The sequence below is a fragment of the Planococcus citri genome, chromosome 3 (genome assembly GCF_950023065.1).
Source record: "Planococcus citri chromosome 3, ihPlaCitr1.1, whole genome shotgun sequence".
Classification (NCBI taxonomy): Eukaryota; Metazoa; Arthropoda; class Insecta; order Hemiptera; family Pseudococcidae; genus Planococcus; species Planococcus citri.
Window position 1 is genome coordinate 78,439,487 of NC_088679.1, and position 19,609 is coordinate 78,459,095.

Consider the following 19,609-nt stretch of genomic DNA (forward strand, 5'->3'; position numbering starts at 1 on the left):
AGAACAAAGTTTCCGTTTTATTCCGATAGATGGCGCTGTGTGTCCGATTTCAAACATTGGCAATTTTAGGGTACGGTCGAAAAAGTTGCCTATCGCGGTTTTTTGCAGGGGTATGAGTGATTAATTTTTAAATAGTGATAATTACCACACGAAATTGATCGAATAAATGATCGATATAGGGATTTCTCGACACGAGGAATTCAATGGCGTGGTTATTTTCGAGATATAACGAATAATTCGTGGAGAAATCGACGTTTTAAATTTCAACTAATGATTTCCTCTTCAATTTCCAACTATTAAGAGGTCATTAATTACAAATTTCCGGATACGTATTACGTACGAGTAAAAGTTCAAAAAATAAGTAAACATCGATGAAATTAACATTTTTTTTGTATTTTCAATCGTAATAAATTCAATAAAATATTTCCGATTGTAATACAAGAACCGTCTATGTACAAATGTATATAAATATAATACAAATGGAAACAAAAATCAATGATAATTATTTACAAGTGAATAAAATGGATTTCCCAACGAGCATCGTAATAACGCTATCGCTATTTATCGTCAATTTACATAGGTATATTTTTAAAAGTAGTTACGCAATATTTGTGTATTTAAATTAATATTCCTCTAGGTAATCTATGTATTTTTGTTTCATTATACGCTAAAAAAAAAACCACAACTATTGATATTAATTTCATCTACGAAGGTACTTCATAATCTCGGGCTGAAAATGTGTTTTACATCAGTGTAGGTATTTGGAGAAATTTTGTAAATTTAAAAAAAAAAAATTTCAAGCAGAAAATGGACATTTGGAATCACGACGTAATCGTTACAAAAATACAATATTCAAATTACAAAATATCAGTCCCGAAAGCAGCCGAGGTTTTTGTTTCAGATATTATTTTAAATCCTTTGCAAATTTCTAAACAAAATTTTTTAAACATAGATGAAAGTAACAATCTTAAATATCTACTTAGCATATTTCGATTAAGTAAGTAAATTGATAAATCGTTGAACGCGTGCTACGTAATTCGAATAATACAATTTTTTTTTCTTCATTATTTTAGAAACCTTACCTCGTAAAAAAATATTAAATTAACAACTTGTAACTACACGAAAATAAATTTTTATAGACTAGAGCCGAGTATGAAATTAGGAACAGATAGCGCTACATCATTATTTAAAAAAATTCGTAATAATACTAATTAATTAATAAATTAAATCTGTACAAACGCAGTAGTAATAATAGCATATAGAAGTAATAGGTAAAATGAGAAATGCATATCGTACGAAATTTCAAACAAAAGAAATAAATAAACAAAAAACATAAACAAACGAATCGTAATAATTATTAAAGATAAAAAGAGAGAAAAAAAACCTCAAGATGATATATTCGAATTTCGAAAGGACGAACTTTAAAGTCGGATGGATAAGAAAAATATGTTTTTTCGCCATGTTCGCGTTTTTAAAAAAAAAAATACAATATATAATCGTTTATCGTAAAAATTAGGAATGTATAAAATAAAAACAACGAATATACTACTAATTAATCGTGCGAACAGATCAAAAAGGCAGAATGAGATTTTTTAATACCGATCATGGTCGTGGAATCGAAACCGAACCAAAATAGGTACTATCACATTAAATACTTAAGTAGTTTTTGCAACGTAAGGTAATTAATAACTTCAATCACACCACGATTACGAACGATAAACGCACGTTAATATTACAAATGCCGAAACGTAGGTAGGTAAAAAGTACCGTAATATTTTTTACAAACGATTAAAATTAACAAAAGGTAGGTAAATCGCCGTTGTTATTGTTAAAATAATAAAATTCATTGGTAAAACGAGTCCAAATAAGCGGATATGTGATTTGAAAAAAAGCGACGTGTTTCACGGGTCATTGATATTTGGACAATGAATCGTTTTGATTATTTCACTTCGAATTCGAAAGCAATTTAAATTTTCAAAAAATACAATACGGTGTGATTTTTGATTAAAATCGAATTAAATCATGTTTAATTTTATCTAGAGATAAATTCATTGAAAAACGTTAATTTTTCGAATTAATTATTCGTAAATTCGAATTGAAAGTCTTGGCAAAAAAATTTCAATCAAAAAAATTACATAAATTACCAGATAAAGTAAGTACAGCATTTGAATTTTTTTTTTAAAGGCAACGTTCAATTTTTGATTTTTTTACGACGTTAAATTTGTAATTATTAATTTAAAAAAAAAAAATGTGCGTTTAAAAAGAGAATAATAAAAAGAGTGGCAATGATGTAAATAATAAAATCGAGAAAAAAAATCAAATTACAAATAAAATAATACCTAAAGGTAAAATATGATGAAAAAAAATTAATTTTAACTTGTACTTTAGATATCACTGTAGATGTAATACGCTGATATGTTTACAAATGCTCTACGATATGTTACAATAAACAAAAATATTTTCAAGTATGTAATTATGTACCTATTTAAGTATAAATATCAATTTTTCATGTACTCGAACGTGCGAAATTACTCGATAAATAATTCATTATTTTACCACAACGATAAATAAAAAAAATAACAATAACGAAATACTAATATTTCATTTTGAACGTCGTAACACAGACGACGATGTACTCGTACGTCGTATTCTGTGCGTAAAATAATCAAGTACAAAAGACATATAATAATATAAAGAAGAAAAAAACAAAACAAATAAATAAACGAAGAAAAAAAATAATAAGACAAAAACAAACGAGACGACACAAAACGAGATAATAATTCAAAAAAAAAAAAAAAAATTAATAAATTACAAATCGCGTAAATAATTTATACAAAGACGAAGACACACACACACACACAAACACACATAGGTACATAAAATTAGGTACATTTTTTTCATATTATACGATCACTTAATAAAATTATACAATAAATTCAGAGAAGAATGTCGTAAAAATGAGAGGAGAGAAAAAAAAATAGATACGAAAAGAAAAGAAAGAATTAAAACTAGGCTGCTAATCCTTCGCCGTGGGTAGGATGCTGAGACTGATGAGGCGGGGAAGGTGTACACGTTTCGACACTTTCGTCTATTGTTTTACGTTCGAAGTGTAAATTCCAAGGCGAAGATGCGGCCGAATGAGAATCGGAATTTAAATGTCTACTGGTATTTATATTTGGTAAAGTTGGCGAGATAGGCGACGGGGGTCTTTTCAATTCGTTCAAAGATGCCGTATAACTTCCGCCATTACCGCCGCCGAAGGGAAAAAATCCGTTCGTTAAATTAGCGCTTACGTTTTGCATACCGGACATTTCGTTTAGCTAAAGAGAACAACAGAAAAAAAATACAAAACACGATGAGAATTATGTTTTTAACGTGTAAGATGGTGATGTTTGGTCTACACGAGGAGTAGAGTGTTGTCTAGTCTAACTATCTAACGATAAATAAATTTGAAAACGTGCGAATTAAATTAATTGAGTCTAGGTTAGGGGAGAAAAAAATGTGAAATAGGTCAATAAGTTTTCAGATGAAACAGAACAAAACTGAGAATTGAATCAGCTGGAAGTTTGAACTTGATTTAACCAACGTCTAATTTCACTTTTGGATATATTCCCAGAAATACCTGATTACCTACTAAAAAAGAGCTGGAGGAAAATATTCGCAATTCGGAGGAGGCAAATAATTAATATTGAAAAATTTCAAAACTCGACTTTCTTTTTAAAAAAATAAAAAAACAGATTTTTTTGCAATTTTGGAAAGAAATCACTGAAATCAGGATCACAACTTTGACAATAAAAAAACAAGACTTTCTTAAATTTATTTTTTAAAAAAACGTTTTTAAAATTGAAAAAAAAATCGGAAAAATTCAAAAAAACCAAGACTTATTTGAAATTTTGGCAAAAAACTGGTCTTTTTTGAAAACGTGAAGACAAAAACAGACACATTTTGAAATTTCAGCAAAAAAGTCCGACTTTCTGCCAAAATTTAACTTCCAGCAAGAAAAAATTTCTTGCAGTTTTCACAAAACAATTTTTAAATTTTGACAAAAAAGCAAAACTTCTCACAAAATTTTAATGCATTGAAAAATGTATCAAAATTTGTCAAAAAAGCAGTATAAATAATTTGATTCTTTGTATTGTTATTTTACAAAATTTTTGGAAAAAAAGAATTTTCTAGAAATTTTAACACAAAAATTAGGGTTTTGAAATTTTAGCAAGGCAAGAATTTTTAAAAATTTTGTCAAAAAAAACAACTCTGTTTTCTGAAATTTTGACAAAAAATTTTTCACAACCAACTTGAGACAAAATTTTAATTTTTTTTTAAAATGCATCAAAAAATACTTTTTTCTAAATTTGGCAAAAAATAGTTTTTTTTTGCAATTTGGACAAAGAAAAAAGTTTTTGAAATTTGAAGAAAAACACAAATAGGTATTTTTCGAACCTGTGAAAATAAAACGAATGTTTCACGAAATTTCTTAACTCGAGGTTTTGAAAATTTGGCGTCAAATAAAAGCAGGAATTTTCTGAAATTTTAGCAAAAAGTTCTAGACTTTTGCGTAAATTAAGACAAAATTACAAATTTTTGAAAAAAAAATGTTGATAAAGAAATGGAAACTTTTTTGTATTTTTAGAAAAAAAAAACTTTCTTGAAATTCTAGCACAAAAATCAGTGTTATGAAATTTTGACAAAAAAGTACAGATTTTAAAAGATTATCTCAGCAAATAAAAAACGTTGAAAAAAAAAGAAAATTACAGAACCTTTTAGAAATTTTGGCAATAACTTCAAAACTTTTTCACAACTTTAGAAAAAAATCCAATTTTTTTTGGAAAATTTTAGCAGAAAACAATGTTTTTTAAAAGAAATTTGACAAAAAGCAGGACTTTTTACACAATTCTGGAACAAAAAAAGTTTTCTTAGCATTTTGACCAAAAAAAAAACAAGAACTTGTTGGAAATTTGTACATAATTAATTGCATTTTTTTCAATTCAAAAAACACACTAAAACTCAGTAGTTATTGTTAAAAAACAAAGAATTTTTTGAAAAATTGTTAAAAGCAGGACTTTTTTTTGCAATTTTGATAACACATTTTTTTTTGAAATTTTGACCAAAAAACAACAAGAATTTTCATGAAATTTTGGCATCAATTTGGCAACAAATGAAAGCAGGGTTTTCTGAAATTTTCACTGAAACATCAATACTTTTTCACAAGTTACAACAAAATTTGGATATTAATAAAAATTCGTCGAAATTATTTTTTTAAAATAAAACTGTCTTCTTGAAAATGGCAAAAAAAACGCTTTTTTAAAATTGAAAAAAAAACACAGAAATTTCTTGAAATTATAAAAATGAATTTTTACAAGAACTTTTCTTAAAATTCGTTAACAAACCCTAGGTCTTGAAATTTTGGCAAAAAACGATAGATTTTTCAAAACTTTGTCTGAAAAACAGAACATTACAAAACTTTTGTCAACATATAAAAGCAGGACATATCTGAAATTTTGGCAATAAGTTCTAAACTTTTCCCTAAATTGAGAAAAATTTGAATTTCTTAGAAAATTTTGACGAAAAAATGAGGGATTATTTTGTAATCTTGGGGAAAAAAGAACTTTTTGAAAATTCCAGCACAAACATTAGGGTTTTGAAATTTTGGCAAAAAATAACAGATTTTTGAAAATTTTGTCAGAGAAAGAGAACTGTTTTGAAAAAAAAAGAATAGCAGGACATTTCAGAAATTTGGGCAATAATTTCAAAACTTTCCCACAACTTTGGGCAAAAATAAATTTTTTTCAAAATTTGGGCAAAACACAAAGATTTTCTAAAACGTGTGCAAAACCAGGATTTTTTTTTGCAATTTTGACAAGACAAAAATTTTCTTAAAATTTATGACCAAAAAAACAAGAATTTTTATGAAAATTTGGCATTAATTAGAATTTTTTTTTTAGATAATAAGAACAATACAGAAATCATTTTTCAAAAAAACAAGGGTTTTTTAAAAAATTGGCAAAAAATGAAAACTTGATTACAACTGGAGAAACATGAACGTTTTCTGAAAATTTTTGCAAAAAACAAGAAAATTTTCTTAGAATTTTGGAAAAAAACATGACAAAAAAAGCAGACATATTTGAAAATTAGAAATCCTGCTTTCTGTCAAAATTAAACTTCCAGCAAGAAAAATGTGTTACAATTTTCACAAAACAATCCTAAAAATTTGGCAAAAAACTAAAAAGCAAGACGTCTTGAAAAATTTCAACACATCGAATTCAAAATTTGTCAAAAAAACAAAAATTAGGGTTAAAAAAAAGGAAAAAAACAAGGATCTTTAAAAATTTTTTCAGAAAAACAGAACTCGAATGAAAGCAGGATTTTCTTTTACAAGTTGAGAAAAAATTTGGATATCAATAATAAAATTCGATAATTTTTTTTTAAATAAAACTGTCATTTTTTGAAATTTGAAGAAAAACAAAAAAACTAAAAAATTTTGTAAAAAAAAAGGAACAAACTCAAGGTTTTGAAATTTTGACAAAAAACGATAGATTTTTTTAAATTTTGGCAAAAAACAAAACTTTTTCACAATTTTCGCAAAAAAACAAATTTTTTAAAATTTTAAGAAAAACAAAAAAACTAAAAAATTTTGTAAAAAAAAACAAACTCAAGGTTTTGAAATTTTGACAAAAAACAATGAATTTTTTAAAATTTTGTCAAAAAAACAGAACTTTTAAAAATTTTTGTCAACAAATAAAAGCAGGACTTTTTTGAAATTTTAACTCAAAGTTCTGGATTTTTTTCCCGCAAATTGAGACCAAATTTGAATTTTTTGTAAGATGTTGGTGAAGAAATAAAGGGACTTTTTTGTAATTTTGGAAAAAAGAACTTTCTTAAAATTCCAGCACAAGAATCAGGGTTTTGAAATTTTGTCAAAAAAGGACAGATTTTTGAAAATTTTGTCAGAAAAACAGCATTTTTTTTGAGAAAAAAATTAAAAAAACATAACTTTTTCAAAAATTTGGGCCCTACTTCTGAAATTTTCTCACAATTTTAGACAAAAAGAAGACTATTTTGGAAAATTTAAGCAAAAAACAAAGATTTTCAAAAATTTAGCAAAATTAGAACTTTTTTTTCGATTTTGACAAGAAAAAGATTTGCTTAAAATTCATGACAAAAAAAACAAGAATTTTCATGAAATTTCAGCACCAATTTGAATTTTTTTAGAGAACTTTTCATGAAATTTTGGAAAGAAATTTTTTAAAATTTTGACCAAAAAAACAAGAATTTTTCATGAAATTTAAATATTTATACAGTTGGCAAAAAATAAAAATACATTCTTGAAATTTCAGCAAAAAAATAAAGACTTTTTACAGCTTGAGACAAAAAAAGTTAAAAAAAAAAGAAGAAAATTCAAGAAAAAACAGAGCTCTTTTGTCAGAAAACAAGGATGTTTTAGCAATTGGCAAAAATCAGGACTTTTTTTTCACGATTTCAACAAAAAAAAAAAAAAAAATTCTCAAAATTTTGCCCACAAACAAAAATGGCAAAAAAAATGAAAATTTCTTTACAACTGGAGAAAAATTGAACACTTTCTGAAAATTTAGGCAAAAAATAGAACTCATCTGAAATTATGTCAAAAAAAAAGATTTCTCAAAAATTTGACAAAAATCGATACTTTTTTACAATTTTGGCTAAAAACGAGATTTTCTAAAATTTGGGGGCAAAAAAATATACTTTTTGAAATTCGAGAAAAAATTATAACATCCACGAAATGGCAAAACAGTAAAATCTTTCCAAAAATAAAAAAGCAGCACAGTTCTGAAATTTTTGCAAAAAACTGTAGAAACATTCTTAGAATTTAGGCAAAAAAGCACTCCCGATACCATACTGAAATTTTGAGGGGAACATGGAGATTTTTTGCATTTTTGGCAAACAATGTCGACACTTTCAATTATTTTCAAAAAAAAACATGATTTTTAAGGCAAATAAATAGAAAAATCAAGAGGTGGGTAAATAAGTTACTTAACAAAACAGAGGAAAAAATGTAATTACTTTTTGATGAACGCCATTCAGGAACGGTGTAGGCAGGTAAGGGTAAAATAAGTCCGGACGCCTGTGAAAGAGATCAGTTTGAGGTTCTTTGCTGGATAACGGCAGCGATGGTAATTCTAGGGACATTCTGCGCCCTCGTCTCGAAGCTCCATTATTCCAAACGTGCGTTCCCATATGTACCTAAAAAAACACATAAGACCATATAAATTTACAATCTACACGTCAAGTCGATCGAAAAAATAACAACAATAAGAGTATAAAAACAAAATGGACATGATCATTCGTATTTATCATTGACTATATCATACTGAAAAAGAGAACTCACTTTGAGATTTCCTTTGGTAGTAAATGCTTTGGCGCATACGGTACATCTGAATGGTTTATCTCCGGTATGAGTTCGCATGTGAATTTGCAGAGCCGACGACGACGAGAAGTTCTTATGACATACTGGGCATAAATGTTTAGGAAGACCTGTGGGCAAAACAAACGAATCATGAGTCAAAACATCAGATGAAATCATCTTCTACGGGCATACTGATGGTGAGAGATAACTCGAGTACTTACTAGGCTGCCTTTTAGGAACTGGTAAAGCGGAATCATTATCCGGCGATCTTTTCTGCGCCGAAGGTACGACAGCCGCAGCCGTTATGGCTTCGGATATGGAACTAGCCAGCGTGGTAGGAAGAACCGCGGCCACCGTTGAAGCTACCGAAGACAGAGCCGACGAACACGTAGACGCAGCGGCCGCCGCCGCCGCAGCCTTCTGCAGAGACGTCAACGACTCGATTGGTACACATCGCAGACCCATCGCATTTACCGCCGCTTGCGAACTGGCCGCCGACATTGACGCGTCTTTGCTCTCGATGCTGCTGGTGTTGCTGGTCTCGTCTACCAGCGAGGACGCTACGCTGACCGCTTGATGCGCTTGCGACGATGACGTCGACGCCGGCGACGTCTTCTCGAACAGATGAGACGGCATGTCGCGTATCTTATGAGTTAACATGTGCTGTTTCATATTACCCTGCAACAAGTGCAGTATTCAAACACTGAAATTAAATCCACTTTGCGGTGTCGATGTCATGTCGGTCGCCGACCAAGCTATAAGAGCTGGGACGTGGTGTGTAAGAGGTGCATAAGGGTGGTGGTGTAAGGGTAGGTATCGAAATCATTCTCAAGACGGTTTCCAAAGATGACTTCTCTAATTTCATGGAAGTGTCCGAATTTTGATTGAATCCCCCCCCCCCAAAAAAAAACAGCAAAATAGACCTAAAATGGTATTTGACATTTTTAAAAAGGATTTCGTTGGAAAAACCGAATACATACAAGATGGAGAAGAGACATTACAAAGATGCATCAAGAGTATCAAGACCTATTCCGCAGCAATTTAAACCAAAAATCAAGCAAAATCTTTCAATTTCAATTTAAACTCTTCGACAAGTTCCTTCCAGGCTTTTAGTGACAGAAGCATAAACAGAGGCCAGTTAAATTTTAATAATACATATGTATTAGGTACCTATTAATTTTCTGAAGCATTAATCATGATCATCATCAATTCATCATTATAATGGTAAGATTTAAATAACTTATCATTTCACTGTTCATTTTATGAAATATGTATCTTCATCATCATCATCATCATCATCATTCATATTCACAGTAAAATTTTAATATATTGCATTATTCATTTTTAGAATGCATATAAAATGTATGTCGAGCAGATAAAACATTTTTGGGCCAACAACTGTTACATGGACCCACGAACTGTACCTACAACACATGTGTAGACACATCAAAAATACCTGAATCATGGTGGCAGGCCCACGTCATTGCTATCTAGAAGCAAGGAAAAGACCCAGATGACCCTAAAAGTTACCGCTCTATATCGTTACTGTGTCATCTGTGCGTACAAGATATTTGAGCAAGTGGTCCTAAATCGAATAGCTGAGCATATTGACAAGAGAACCTAATCAGTCAGCAGGCAGGTTTCAGACATGGGAAATCTTGTACTGGCCACTGGCCAGGTCCTAAGCTGATACAGCACAATAGAGGATGGTTTTGAACAGCGCAAGGTCACTGCTCCGGTGTTTGTGGTCATTGCTCCGGTGTTTGTGGTCATCGCTACAGTGTTTGACGCAGCGTGTCATCAGATACTTACTTTGGTACAAGATCTATGAACTGACCAAGGACTACAAATTTACAGAAATCATTACAACACTGCTTAAAGACAGGCTCTATGTGCCTTTAGATGAAAAGAATAGCACTTGGAGAAAGCAAAAGAACGGCTTGCCATAGGGACGCATCCTGACACCCTTTCTTTTCAATATCTATATCAACTACGACGACAACGATACCAATGACCAACCAGTCAGAGGTCCTACACGTCGCTTCCTTTATGCAGACAACTTGGTGCTCACAGCACAGTGTGACACATTATTTTGTAGAGGTGGATGACACGCTGAATCAGGCAATGGAAGAACTTGATGCATACTATTCGGACTGGGCTCTCACATAGGGATTTTAATGTTATCAAAAAGGAGAGAAAATTCCTAGCTTGAAAATTAGAAAATTGAATATGTAAGGGTACAGGGTGCCCAGAAATATCAAGTACCCCCAAGAAAGTTTTTCATTAAAAATATAGATTGGCAACGTGAAATAGATGCATATGATTGGTGGAATGTTATCTCTCCAGTCCATCAACCAATCATGTGCTATCATTATTATCATTCACTGTGACCAATCGAAGTATTTTAGTAGAAAACTTTTTTAGGGGTACTCGATATTTCTGGGCACCCTGTAAAACACCCCTATTCCGCCCAGTGCCTAATCCCGACCACCACGTATATCTTGTCTGTTATTAGCACTACCTATTGAAAAGTGATATAAACGTGTTCCTCTATCACAGACAATTAATTTGAGACATTCCCGGCCACTGTAAAGCCAAAACTCGCAAAATAAATTGAATTTGAAGAAATTTCATGATCAAAAAAATTGTTTTTCACCATTTTTTACTGCCAAAAATTTTCAACTTGTTATAACTAATTTTGTGGTGTTAAGGTGCGTTTATGATTGTCCGTAACTCTTACGGCCTGTTACAGAAAAGTAAAAAATTTTTTACTTTTCTGTAATTTTCTTTATTTTTTCTGTAAAACAAAAAGTTATGGTTACGGACAACGTGAACTACGCCATAAGAATTCTTGTATTTTACTTTTCCGTAACAGACCGTAACTTTTATTACGGTTAGTTACAGACAATCATGAACGCACCTTTAAATATGATTTGTGATCGAGATCAAAGTGAGATTTTGATGGTATTGCTGTTTTTGTAATCAACCACAGGTACGTATAGAAAATTTGTACAAAAGTGTGAAACAATATGGGTCTCCTAATCCTGACTACCCATAAGATCATGTAAATTCAGGATGGTCAGGATTAGAGTAAGTACCAAATTCAAACAGTCATTTTTGAGGTGCCTTGGAAAAAAAATTCCAAAAGGCCATAAAGAATTATTCTATAACCCCAAAATTTTAATATGCAGGGATGGAAACTGAAATGAAAAAAAATATTGATTATTTTTTTAGTGGTTATTTTTTTCAAAATTATTTATTACCTATGGTTATGGTTAAGGGTTACAGTTATGACCCAAAAAAATAAAGGTTATGGTTTTCTTTGATTTATCAAAAATTAATTGCACTTCAATGTCAAAAAAGTGCGCCTGCAGCCGAAAAAACGAAAAAAAATGCAATTTCACAGCCAATTTTTGAGTTTGAAGAAAATTTTAGACAAATTGAGCCCTTTTTTTCTCAAAAATCATAATAAATGTCATATTTTACACGAAAAAGTGAGATTTTTGCTTACAAAAAATAAACTTTATGTATTTAACCAAAACAAAAAAATAAATCGGTTAAGGTTATAGTTAAAAAATTTTAAATCAATAATTTTGGTTATGGTTACAGTTACGGTTACAGTTTTTGCCTCATTTTAGCGGTTAAAATACATTTTGGTTAAAAATTTCGGTTACAGTTTCCATCCCTGTTAATATGAGTTGGGGGAAGGTTCAATCCATCTTTTAAGCCATTTATTGTATTTTCATGTGAAATAGTATTTTATTGGTTGCTGCACTTTCGAATGTGGTCGGAATTAGGGTACCTAACTTTTAGGAGGTGGTCAGGATTAGGATACCAAATTTTGAAAAATCAGTTTTGAGTTGTTTTGGAAAAAAATTCAAAAAACATATTAAGGATTATTCAGTTACGCCAAAATTTTGAAATGAGTCAGGGGAAGGTTCAACCTACATTTTAAGCCATTTAACACGTTTTGAAGTGAAATAGTCTTCGATTGGTAGCAGTTTTACAAAAAGTGGTCGGTTTTGGGCAACTTCACCCTTAATCATGCAAAAATTGGGTGTTTGAGTGATTGTTTCAATGAAACACGAGATAATTTTTCATTTTGCATTGAAACAAAAATTCAAAAGCACATTTTTTCGATTGTTATTCCATTTCTCAATTTTTAGTTGGGGAAATTGTTTCCCATTTTGGCTAATCAGAACATATCAAACCCCCTTATTTTTTGGACCTTAGGTATCAGAGCTGTGGGTCCAAAACAATCCCAAAACCAGAACCGATTAAATCCCGATTCCCGAACCAATATAATTTTGAACCCAAAACAATCCCACAACTGAAACAAAATCGTTTTGGTTTCAGGATTTCATTTTTTAATTTTTTTCCCCTCAGATTTTATTCTGGTAAATTGTCATTTTACATCATTTATCATCATTCATTCGGATTACAATATAAATGACTAAACTACCTAATTACACCATCATATTCGCCATGTCAAAACCTCCCATTTTTTTAGACCCTCGCAGGGTCTATTAGTCAATTTGGGCTTAAAATCGGTTGAAATGAACATCCCAAAACCGGAACCGATTCATCCCAGAACTGAAACAATTTTTTCAATCCCCAAACCAATCCTGAAACTGAAATAAAAATTTGGAAGAACAAAAGTAAAACAAATCCAATCCCCAAATGAATAAATGTTAATCCTGAAACCAAAATCCAATCCCAAAATCATTTTGGACCCACAGTTCTGCCCTGTATGTAGTATGCAGGGATAGAAAGCTAGCCTAAAGCTAAAAGCTAAAAGCCTGAAAGCCCAAAGAAGTTTGGGATTTTTGAAAGCTAAAAGCTAAAGCCAAAAGCTTCATTTTTTCAGCTTTCTTTCAGCTTTTTTTTCATGTTTATCTGGTTTGGTTTTAGTTTCAGTTTTTTGTAATTATAGCCATTTTCCCATTTTTGTTTTCATTTTTTTCATCGTTTTGCTTGATTCTAATTTCTATTCTTATTAAAGTACACGTTTCCTATTATGAATTATACATACTCATATTTCAATTCAACTATCCATGGTGTACTTTTCTGTATTGTAGCTTTGTAGCAATGTGTGAAAATATTAAAAGCCAAAAGCTAAATAAAAGCCGAAAGTCAATGATTTTTGGAAGCTAAAAGCTAGCCATTAGAAAGTTTCATTAATTTGAAGAGCCAAAAGCTAAAGCTAAAGTTTCATCTTTTAGCTTCCCATCCCTGGAATATGAGGCATATTTCTTCAAAAAAAAAAAAAAAAAAAAGTGAATACATTTCAAGCAGCAGAAACATTTTTGACCAGTCAAAATCTCAGATGCTGAAGCGCATTGTTCAATTTTTGATGAATTTTGTAAAAGATGTTTTTAAAAATACCTACATGTATGACTGTAGCCTCCTGAACAGTTTAAAACCTCCTCTAGTCGACTCAGCATGTTGAAATTCTGGTGTAATGCAAATTTTTGCTTTCCTACTTCACAGGCTAAAATTTCGTGTAGGTAGATTTCAACTTTCAAAAATCTGTTGGAGGCTCCAGAATTGCTCAAAATGGTCCAAAACCGTTTCCAATCAATTTGCTGGGGTCGGAAATCAGAAACAGTTTATATTCCAGCTTCGTAGGGCAATTTAGTAAAATTTTGGTTTCTTCGTACTTATGATGAAAATTAATCCCTAAAATTCCACCATTTCCAGCCATTCTGGAGCCTCCAGCACGATCTTAAATTTCTTGAAAGAAAATTCCCTCGAATCATCGCAAATAGAAGAGATCTCATTCATACAAAACCCTCCTCCTGCACCTCTCTTTGTCTCAAGCACCTTCAAACTATCTCTACCATTTTCATCAGTCATACTGATATTGAAAAATAAAAATACAAAAAAAAATTCATCATCATTATCCCAATTTACCAATCCGAATACCTAATCATACAGAAGTATACCAAAAAATCCATTAGTAATGTCATCCTCATCACTTCTACCCTCCTCCTATCACTCTCCAGACCTAAATGTCATCCACGAGCGAATTAATTACGGTGAAAATATCTGCATCTACATAAAACACCAATAACTAACTAATTGTAAGATAATGAAACGCGTGAATTATCTTTTCTATACCTCACACGATAGCATTAGGCTACGTTTAGTCACGTTACTTGTACTGGAAAATGCCTCATCGAATACACAACTATGTATACACACGATGATGATGATGATGATGATGCTGATGATGACTACGATCAGCCGGAACGTGATTCTTTTCTCGTTCGTAGAATTACATTTTCTACAAAACATTATACCTTACGTTAAGTAAAGTTTTTTTTACACTCTATTTTCATCTTCCTTCCTCACCATCGTCGTATACATATACTTCTCACCTCTCCTCTCCTCCTTATTCATTGATTCATTCTTTCATTCATTCATTGATAACTTTTTTTTTCTGTTACTAGACTTTTTTTTTTACATTTCATTTTATTTATTTATTTTTTCTTTTCTTTTCTTATCCATTCATTTCTCTATATACCTTTACCTATACTACCTATATTTTTATGTGCGTGTGAATTTCTTTTATACTCTAATTTTACGGTGTTATTAAAGCGCGCTTCCCGTTAAATATCTTCGCTAATACACGAGGTACCTGATCTAGACCTACCAATCTGTGTGTAGGTATTCGAATAATGAAATGAAATAAGTATACCGAAAAAATACACGAAAAAAAATCCATTTTCTACGACATTCTATCTTCTATCGAATGAGACGCATCTCTCGTACGATTATCATCGACTCGACGAAGTAGAACGTCGCAGAGTGATATACCAATTTCTCATTCAAATCGTCGTTACCGTACCAAGGTATCAACTCCTGTATTATTTTTATAGTACGTATATATGACTGTACAATAATTATCTAGTTGTATCGATCGAATTGATTTTTTTTTTCTGCGACTCATTTCCTCAATAGAGAGGTTATGATACTGTAATATGTATTAAAAAAGGTACCTATCATATGTATAAACCACACGAGAATACAGAGATACCTACCCTATAGAGAAAGGGACAATGGGTGCTGATAAGTGATACTATATGGTATGATACATGCCATATACATATACAAATAAAACTAGATAAAATTTTAAATTTAGTTTTACCTTGGTTGAGAAACCTCTATCACAGACGGTACACTTGAATGGTCTCTCTTTCGTATGGCTTCTATAATGAATTTCCAACGCCGAGTTGCAAGCGAACGTTTTATAGCAGATACTGCACGTAGTGTTTCCACGTACTGTGTACATAAAAATAAAACAAAACAAAACCGAAATTAAAATAAATTAACCGCGTTAATCGCATTATTCGCATTCATTACATACGTAAAATAATATCTGGTACGTGGACGCGCTGCAGTCGTCGTCGCAAAAGCTTCGCCAAATCAAAGGCCCGAGCCCAAGTTATACGGCGATGGCGATGACGGCGGCGGCAACGCGTTCCAAGTTTATAAATATAAAACTAGCATAAATTAAATGGACACGTTTGGAAGGTGAAATACTCATAAATACCGGATAACTAGTATGTGTGTATTGAATCGTTCATTTGTACGTTGAAAAAAAAAACAATACAATAGATACGAGTAAATAATCGTCCGTTGTTGTAGATTTTATTTTTTAATGGCTGGTATGTGTATTTTTGCAAATACCCACCACCTATAAATATCGAATCGATTTAAATTTAAAAATAGCCGTAAGAATGCCTTAGTCATTTTTTCCTAATAATATCGATAGAGAGGGTGGAAATATCCAGTATTCCTCTCTAAAAATACAGATGGCAAATTTTCATCAGTCGTTGAGAGGAATTGAGTAATAATATTTCACCTTCCAAGTCGTCAATTTATTGTTGAATCTGAGGAATCAACTCATCTTTTGTGGGAAAACTGGTACATTACAGAATAGTCGATGAAAATATGAAATATGATAAGGTAAAAAGGATAAGGATTGACACAGTTCTCTCATTTACCTGCGAGTACCTATTTTACGTACGATTCAAAAAATTGAGGGGGGAAATCGAAAACTATTTACTCCATTAATATTTCGCTACCGTTCGGTACAATACATTTTCTGAAGCAAGGAAGGGAGAGTGAGAGGGAGCACTCCAGGTGCGAATAGATTTGCAGATACGAAAATTGAAGGGGAACCGAATACTATTTCGTTCAAATAAAATAAAAGTTCGTTCGTTCGTTTTTTTTTGATGATTTTGCAAAATAACCGAATCCTGAAAACTTCAGAAAATGAACTTTTGAATTTCCCCAATAAAAAATCAAATTTTTTTTTATACCTACCTAAATAAATTATGACAGCGTTTGAAGCTATTTTTCATAAATTTGAAAAAATTAGAGTAAAGCCCTTATTTTACGCTCGCTTGCTTATCAACTCATTTTCAGAATGAGATTTTAGCACCCATAAGAAGGTGGAAGAGGGAGCAAAAATGCTCGAAAATCTTTCACAAGTAGAATGACCTAGTTCCGGAAACCTTTCATATTCCACTTCCAAAATTTGAAAAAAAAAAATTTAGCTGCTCATTGAAAAAAAGTTATTAAGATCCTAATATTTCGAGATCCCCCCCCCCCCACCAGTACCATTAAATATGATCAAAATACCAAAAAATGAAGGACCACATCGATACGTTATTTGTTGCAGGTTTTGGTTTTTGGGAATTGTGAGCTAGAATACATTCTTCAGTCTCATCTTAATTCTTGGATGGTAAAAAATTTTGAAGTTTCTAAAATAAAAAAATTTCTAAGCTAAAAATGTTGAAAAAAAATCAGCAAAATGGTTCACAAATAATCACGTTTTGAGGACCTTTTTCGTTCGATAGAAGTAGCCAACAGATCATTTTTGAGGCCCAATTTTTTTGAGCAATTCACTATCAATTCAAAAGATCAATTGCAAAATTGCAAATTGTGACTCATTATTCAATTTTTATAGCATTTTGAAACCCAATTTTGAAAATTTTCGCTCTTTACTGTAATTTTTTGGGGAACAAAATGAACCTTGACAGGGTATCCAGATCCAGTCTTTTAGAGAAATGATATTTTTGGACTTTTCTCAGTTTTCCGGATCAATTTATAATTCTTTCTATTTTTCAGATCAGCCAGACCTCAACAACACGTAAAATATTAGAAGGGAGGGGAGGTGGCAAGAGGACAGATTTTGTTGGAAAATTCCTCAATTTATCCACAAACTTTAGCCGAATCTTTATGAAACTAGAATCGAAGGAAAGTGGTTTGAAGAGCACTGATTATAAAAATTCAAATTTTATCCCCCACCCCAAGTCAAACCACATTGAAAAATTTGTTCTATTTCACCCACACTTTTTCAACTAGAACAATTCGATCAAATACTTCAATCGTGATTGAAATATCAGGATTTTGGGAAAAAATACAATGGAAGTGGGGGGAGGGGGGTCGAATACTTAAATTTCAGTAATTTTTGAACCCTCGAGGAATAATTTCGACTTCTCCGGCCAATTTAAGGGGACTCACAACGCACCATAAACTTTTAAAAACGGCGAAAATTCGCCTGATTCCACAATCTGAAAATAATTGCCAAAAAGGCTCAAATGTTTTGCTAAAAATTGTTGAATGTAATTTCACTTTTTCGCCAAAAATTGTATTTTATTGCAAAAAATTACTAAAAGTCAGGTTTTTCTCAAAAATTGCTCAAAAGTCAATTATCATTTTTTCAGTCAAAAATTGCTGCGTTTTTTGCTAAAATAATTGTTGATATGTAGTCTCGCTTGTTTGCCAAAAATTACCAAAAACTCTCATTTTCATGTCAAAAATTGCCCAAAAAAATCCTCGTTTTTTACTGAAAAGTTGCAAAATAGTCTAATTTTTTTGACAAAAATTTGAAAAAAAGCACCATTCTTCTGACAGTAATTGCCAACTAAGTAAAAATTGAAATGGATAATTTGCAGGTAGTCGGCGAGTTGAAAGGGAGTGGATGTGTTTGAAATATTCCAAAATTTGAAAAGTCGGTACTTCGATTATTTTCAAACATTCTACATTCAAATAATTTTACTGCTGCTTTCATTTTTTTTTTTAGCTCGGAAAAAATATTGTACGAGGGTTTAAAAATGTTGATGAAATTTGGAAGTACTTGAACCCCTCTCGCCGCCCTCCCCTTCTCAACCCACCACAAATCTCTTATGTCCCAAATATAAATAGGAATTAGTAGATGATAAATCAAAGATTCCTGAATTAGACAAATATTTTTCTAGTTTTCAATAATTTTGGGGCATGCATTTTTCCACCCAGTTTTAGACTTGAAAAGCCAACGTGATAACAGAATGTTCGAAGACGAAGAATTTTTCAAAGTTGTAAAACATTCCACTCCCTTCCCATGGTAACATAAGAAACATACGAGTAAACAAAGGGTTGAAAGAACCCATTTTAACCCTACTATAGAATAATTCAAAAATTCCTGGAGAACATTAAAAAATTATCGAAGGTTCTAGAATGGCTCAAAAATGGTTCATTTCCCAGTTTGAAGAGTTGATTTCAAAACAATAATAATATTTCAAAAATTTGTTCAAAAATTTGCCACGGTAACATTTTTTTTTGAAATTGTTTTCAATTTTACAAAGAAAATCCAAAAATGAACTCCAGTGTACCCAAAATTTAACGATGGACGATTCATCCTAATTTTGGGATATTTTTCGGTCAATATTTGACCCCCCCCCCACACGAGCTCAAAATTTTTTGCGTTTTGAGAAAAGATTTTTTGATTACCTATTTTTCAACTGAGGTGGTAACGTACAAATGCGAATCAGCTGCTAAATTTCAATTTTACCACCCCAAGGAGCTAATTACAAAATTGTCACATTTTGAAGGAAATAAAAAATATTTTGAAAACCCTTGCATTTGGCAAAAATAAACTTTGAACTTTTCTAACGGTTTAAAAGCAATCATATGCGGGTACTGAAGATGTCATCAAACGTTGACCAAAAAAATTGAAATTTTTCTCACGTGTTATTAAGGTCATTTTAGTCCGGCATATGACAATAGGAGTAATTGCACACCCCCCCCCCCCGCCGATTCTCCGGGATAACTTTTTTCTTAAAAGGGACATCCTAAGGAACATTTTAAAGCAAACTTGCCAAAAAAAAAGTTGGCCTTACTTACAAAATGGCGGCCATTTTGTAATTAAGGCCAACTTTTTTTTTGGCAATTTTGCTT

General features: G+C 31.5%; 1 protein-coding gene across 3 annotated transcripts in view; it reads right to left on the bottom strand.

Moving 5' to 3' along the window:
• Positions 1 to 372: 372 nt before the first annotated feature.
• salm (spalt major) overlaps positions 373 to 19,609 on the bottom strand; it is a 124,257-nt gene continuing 105,020 nt past the window's right edge. For 2 of the 3 annotated variants that reach the window (XM_065355572.1, XM_065355574.1), the window contains exons 3-7: positions 15,531 to 15,664; positions 8,602 to 9,058; positions 8,363 to 8,508; positions 8,038 to 8,217; positions 373 to 3,320 (exon numbers count right to left, since the gene is read on the bottom strand). In XM_065355572.1, the coding sequence (XP_065211644.1) occupies positions 3,009 to 3,320; positions 8,038 to 8,217; positions 8,363 to 8,508; positions 8,602 to 9,058; positions 15,531 to 15,664 (1,229 nt within the window). In that variant the 3' untranslated portion in view covers positions 373 to 3,008. The remainder of the gene's footprint in view (positions 3,321 to 8,037; positions 8,218 to 8,362; positions 8,509 to 8,601; positions 9,059 to 15,530; positions 15,665 to 19,609) is intronic. The other variant, XM_065355573.1, reaches the window with a different exon arrangement.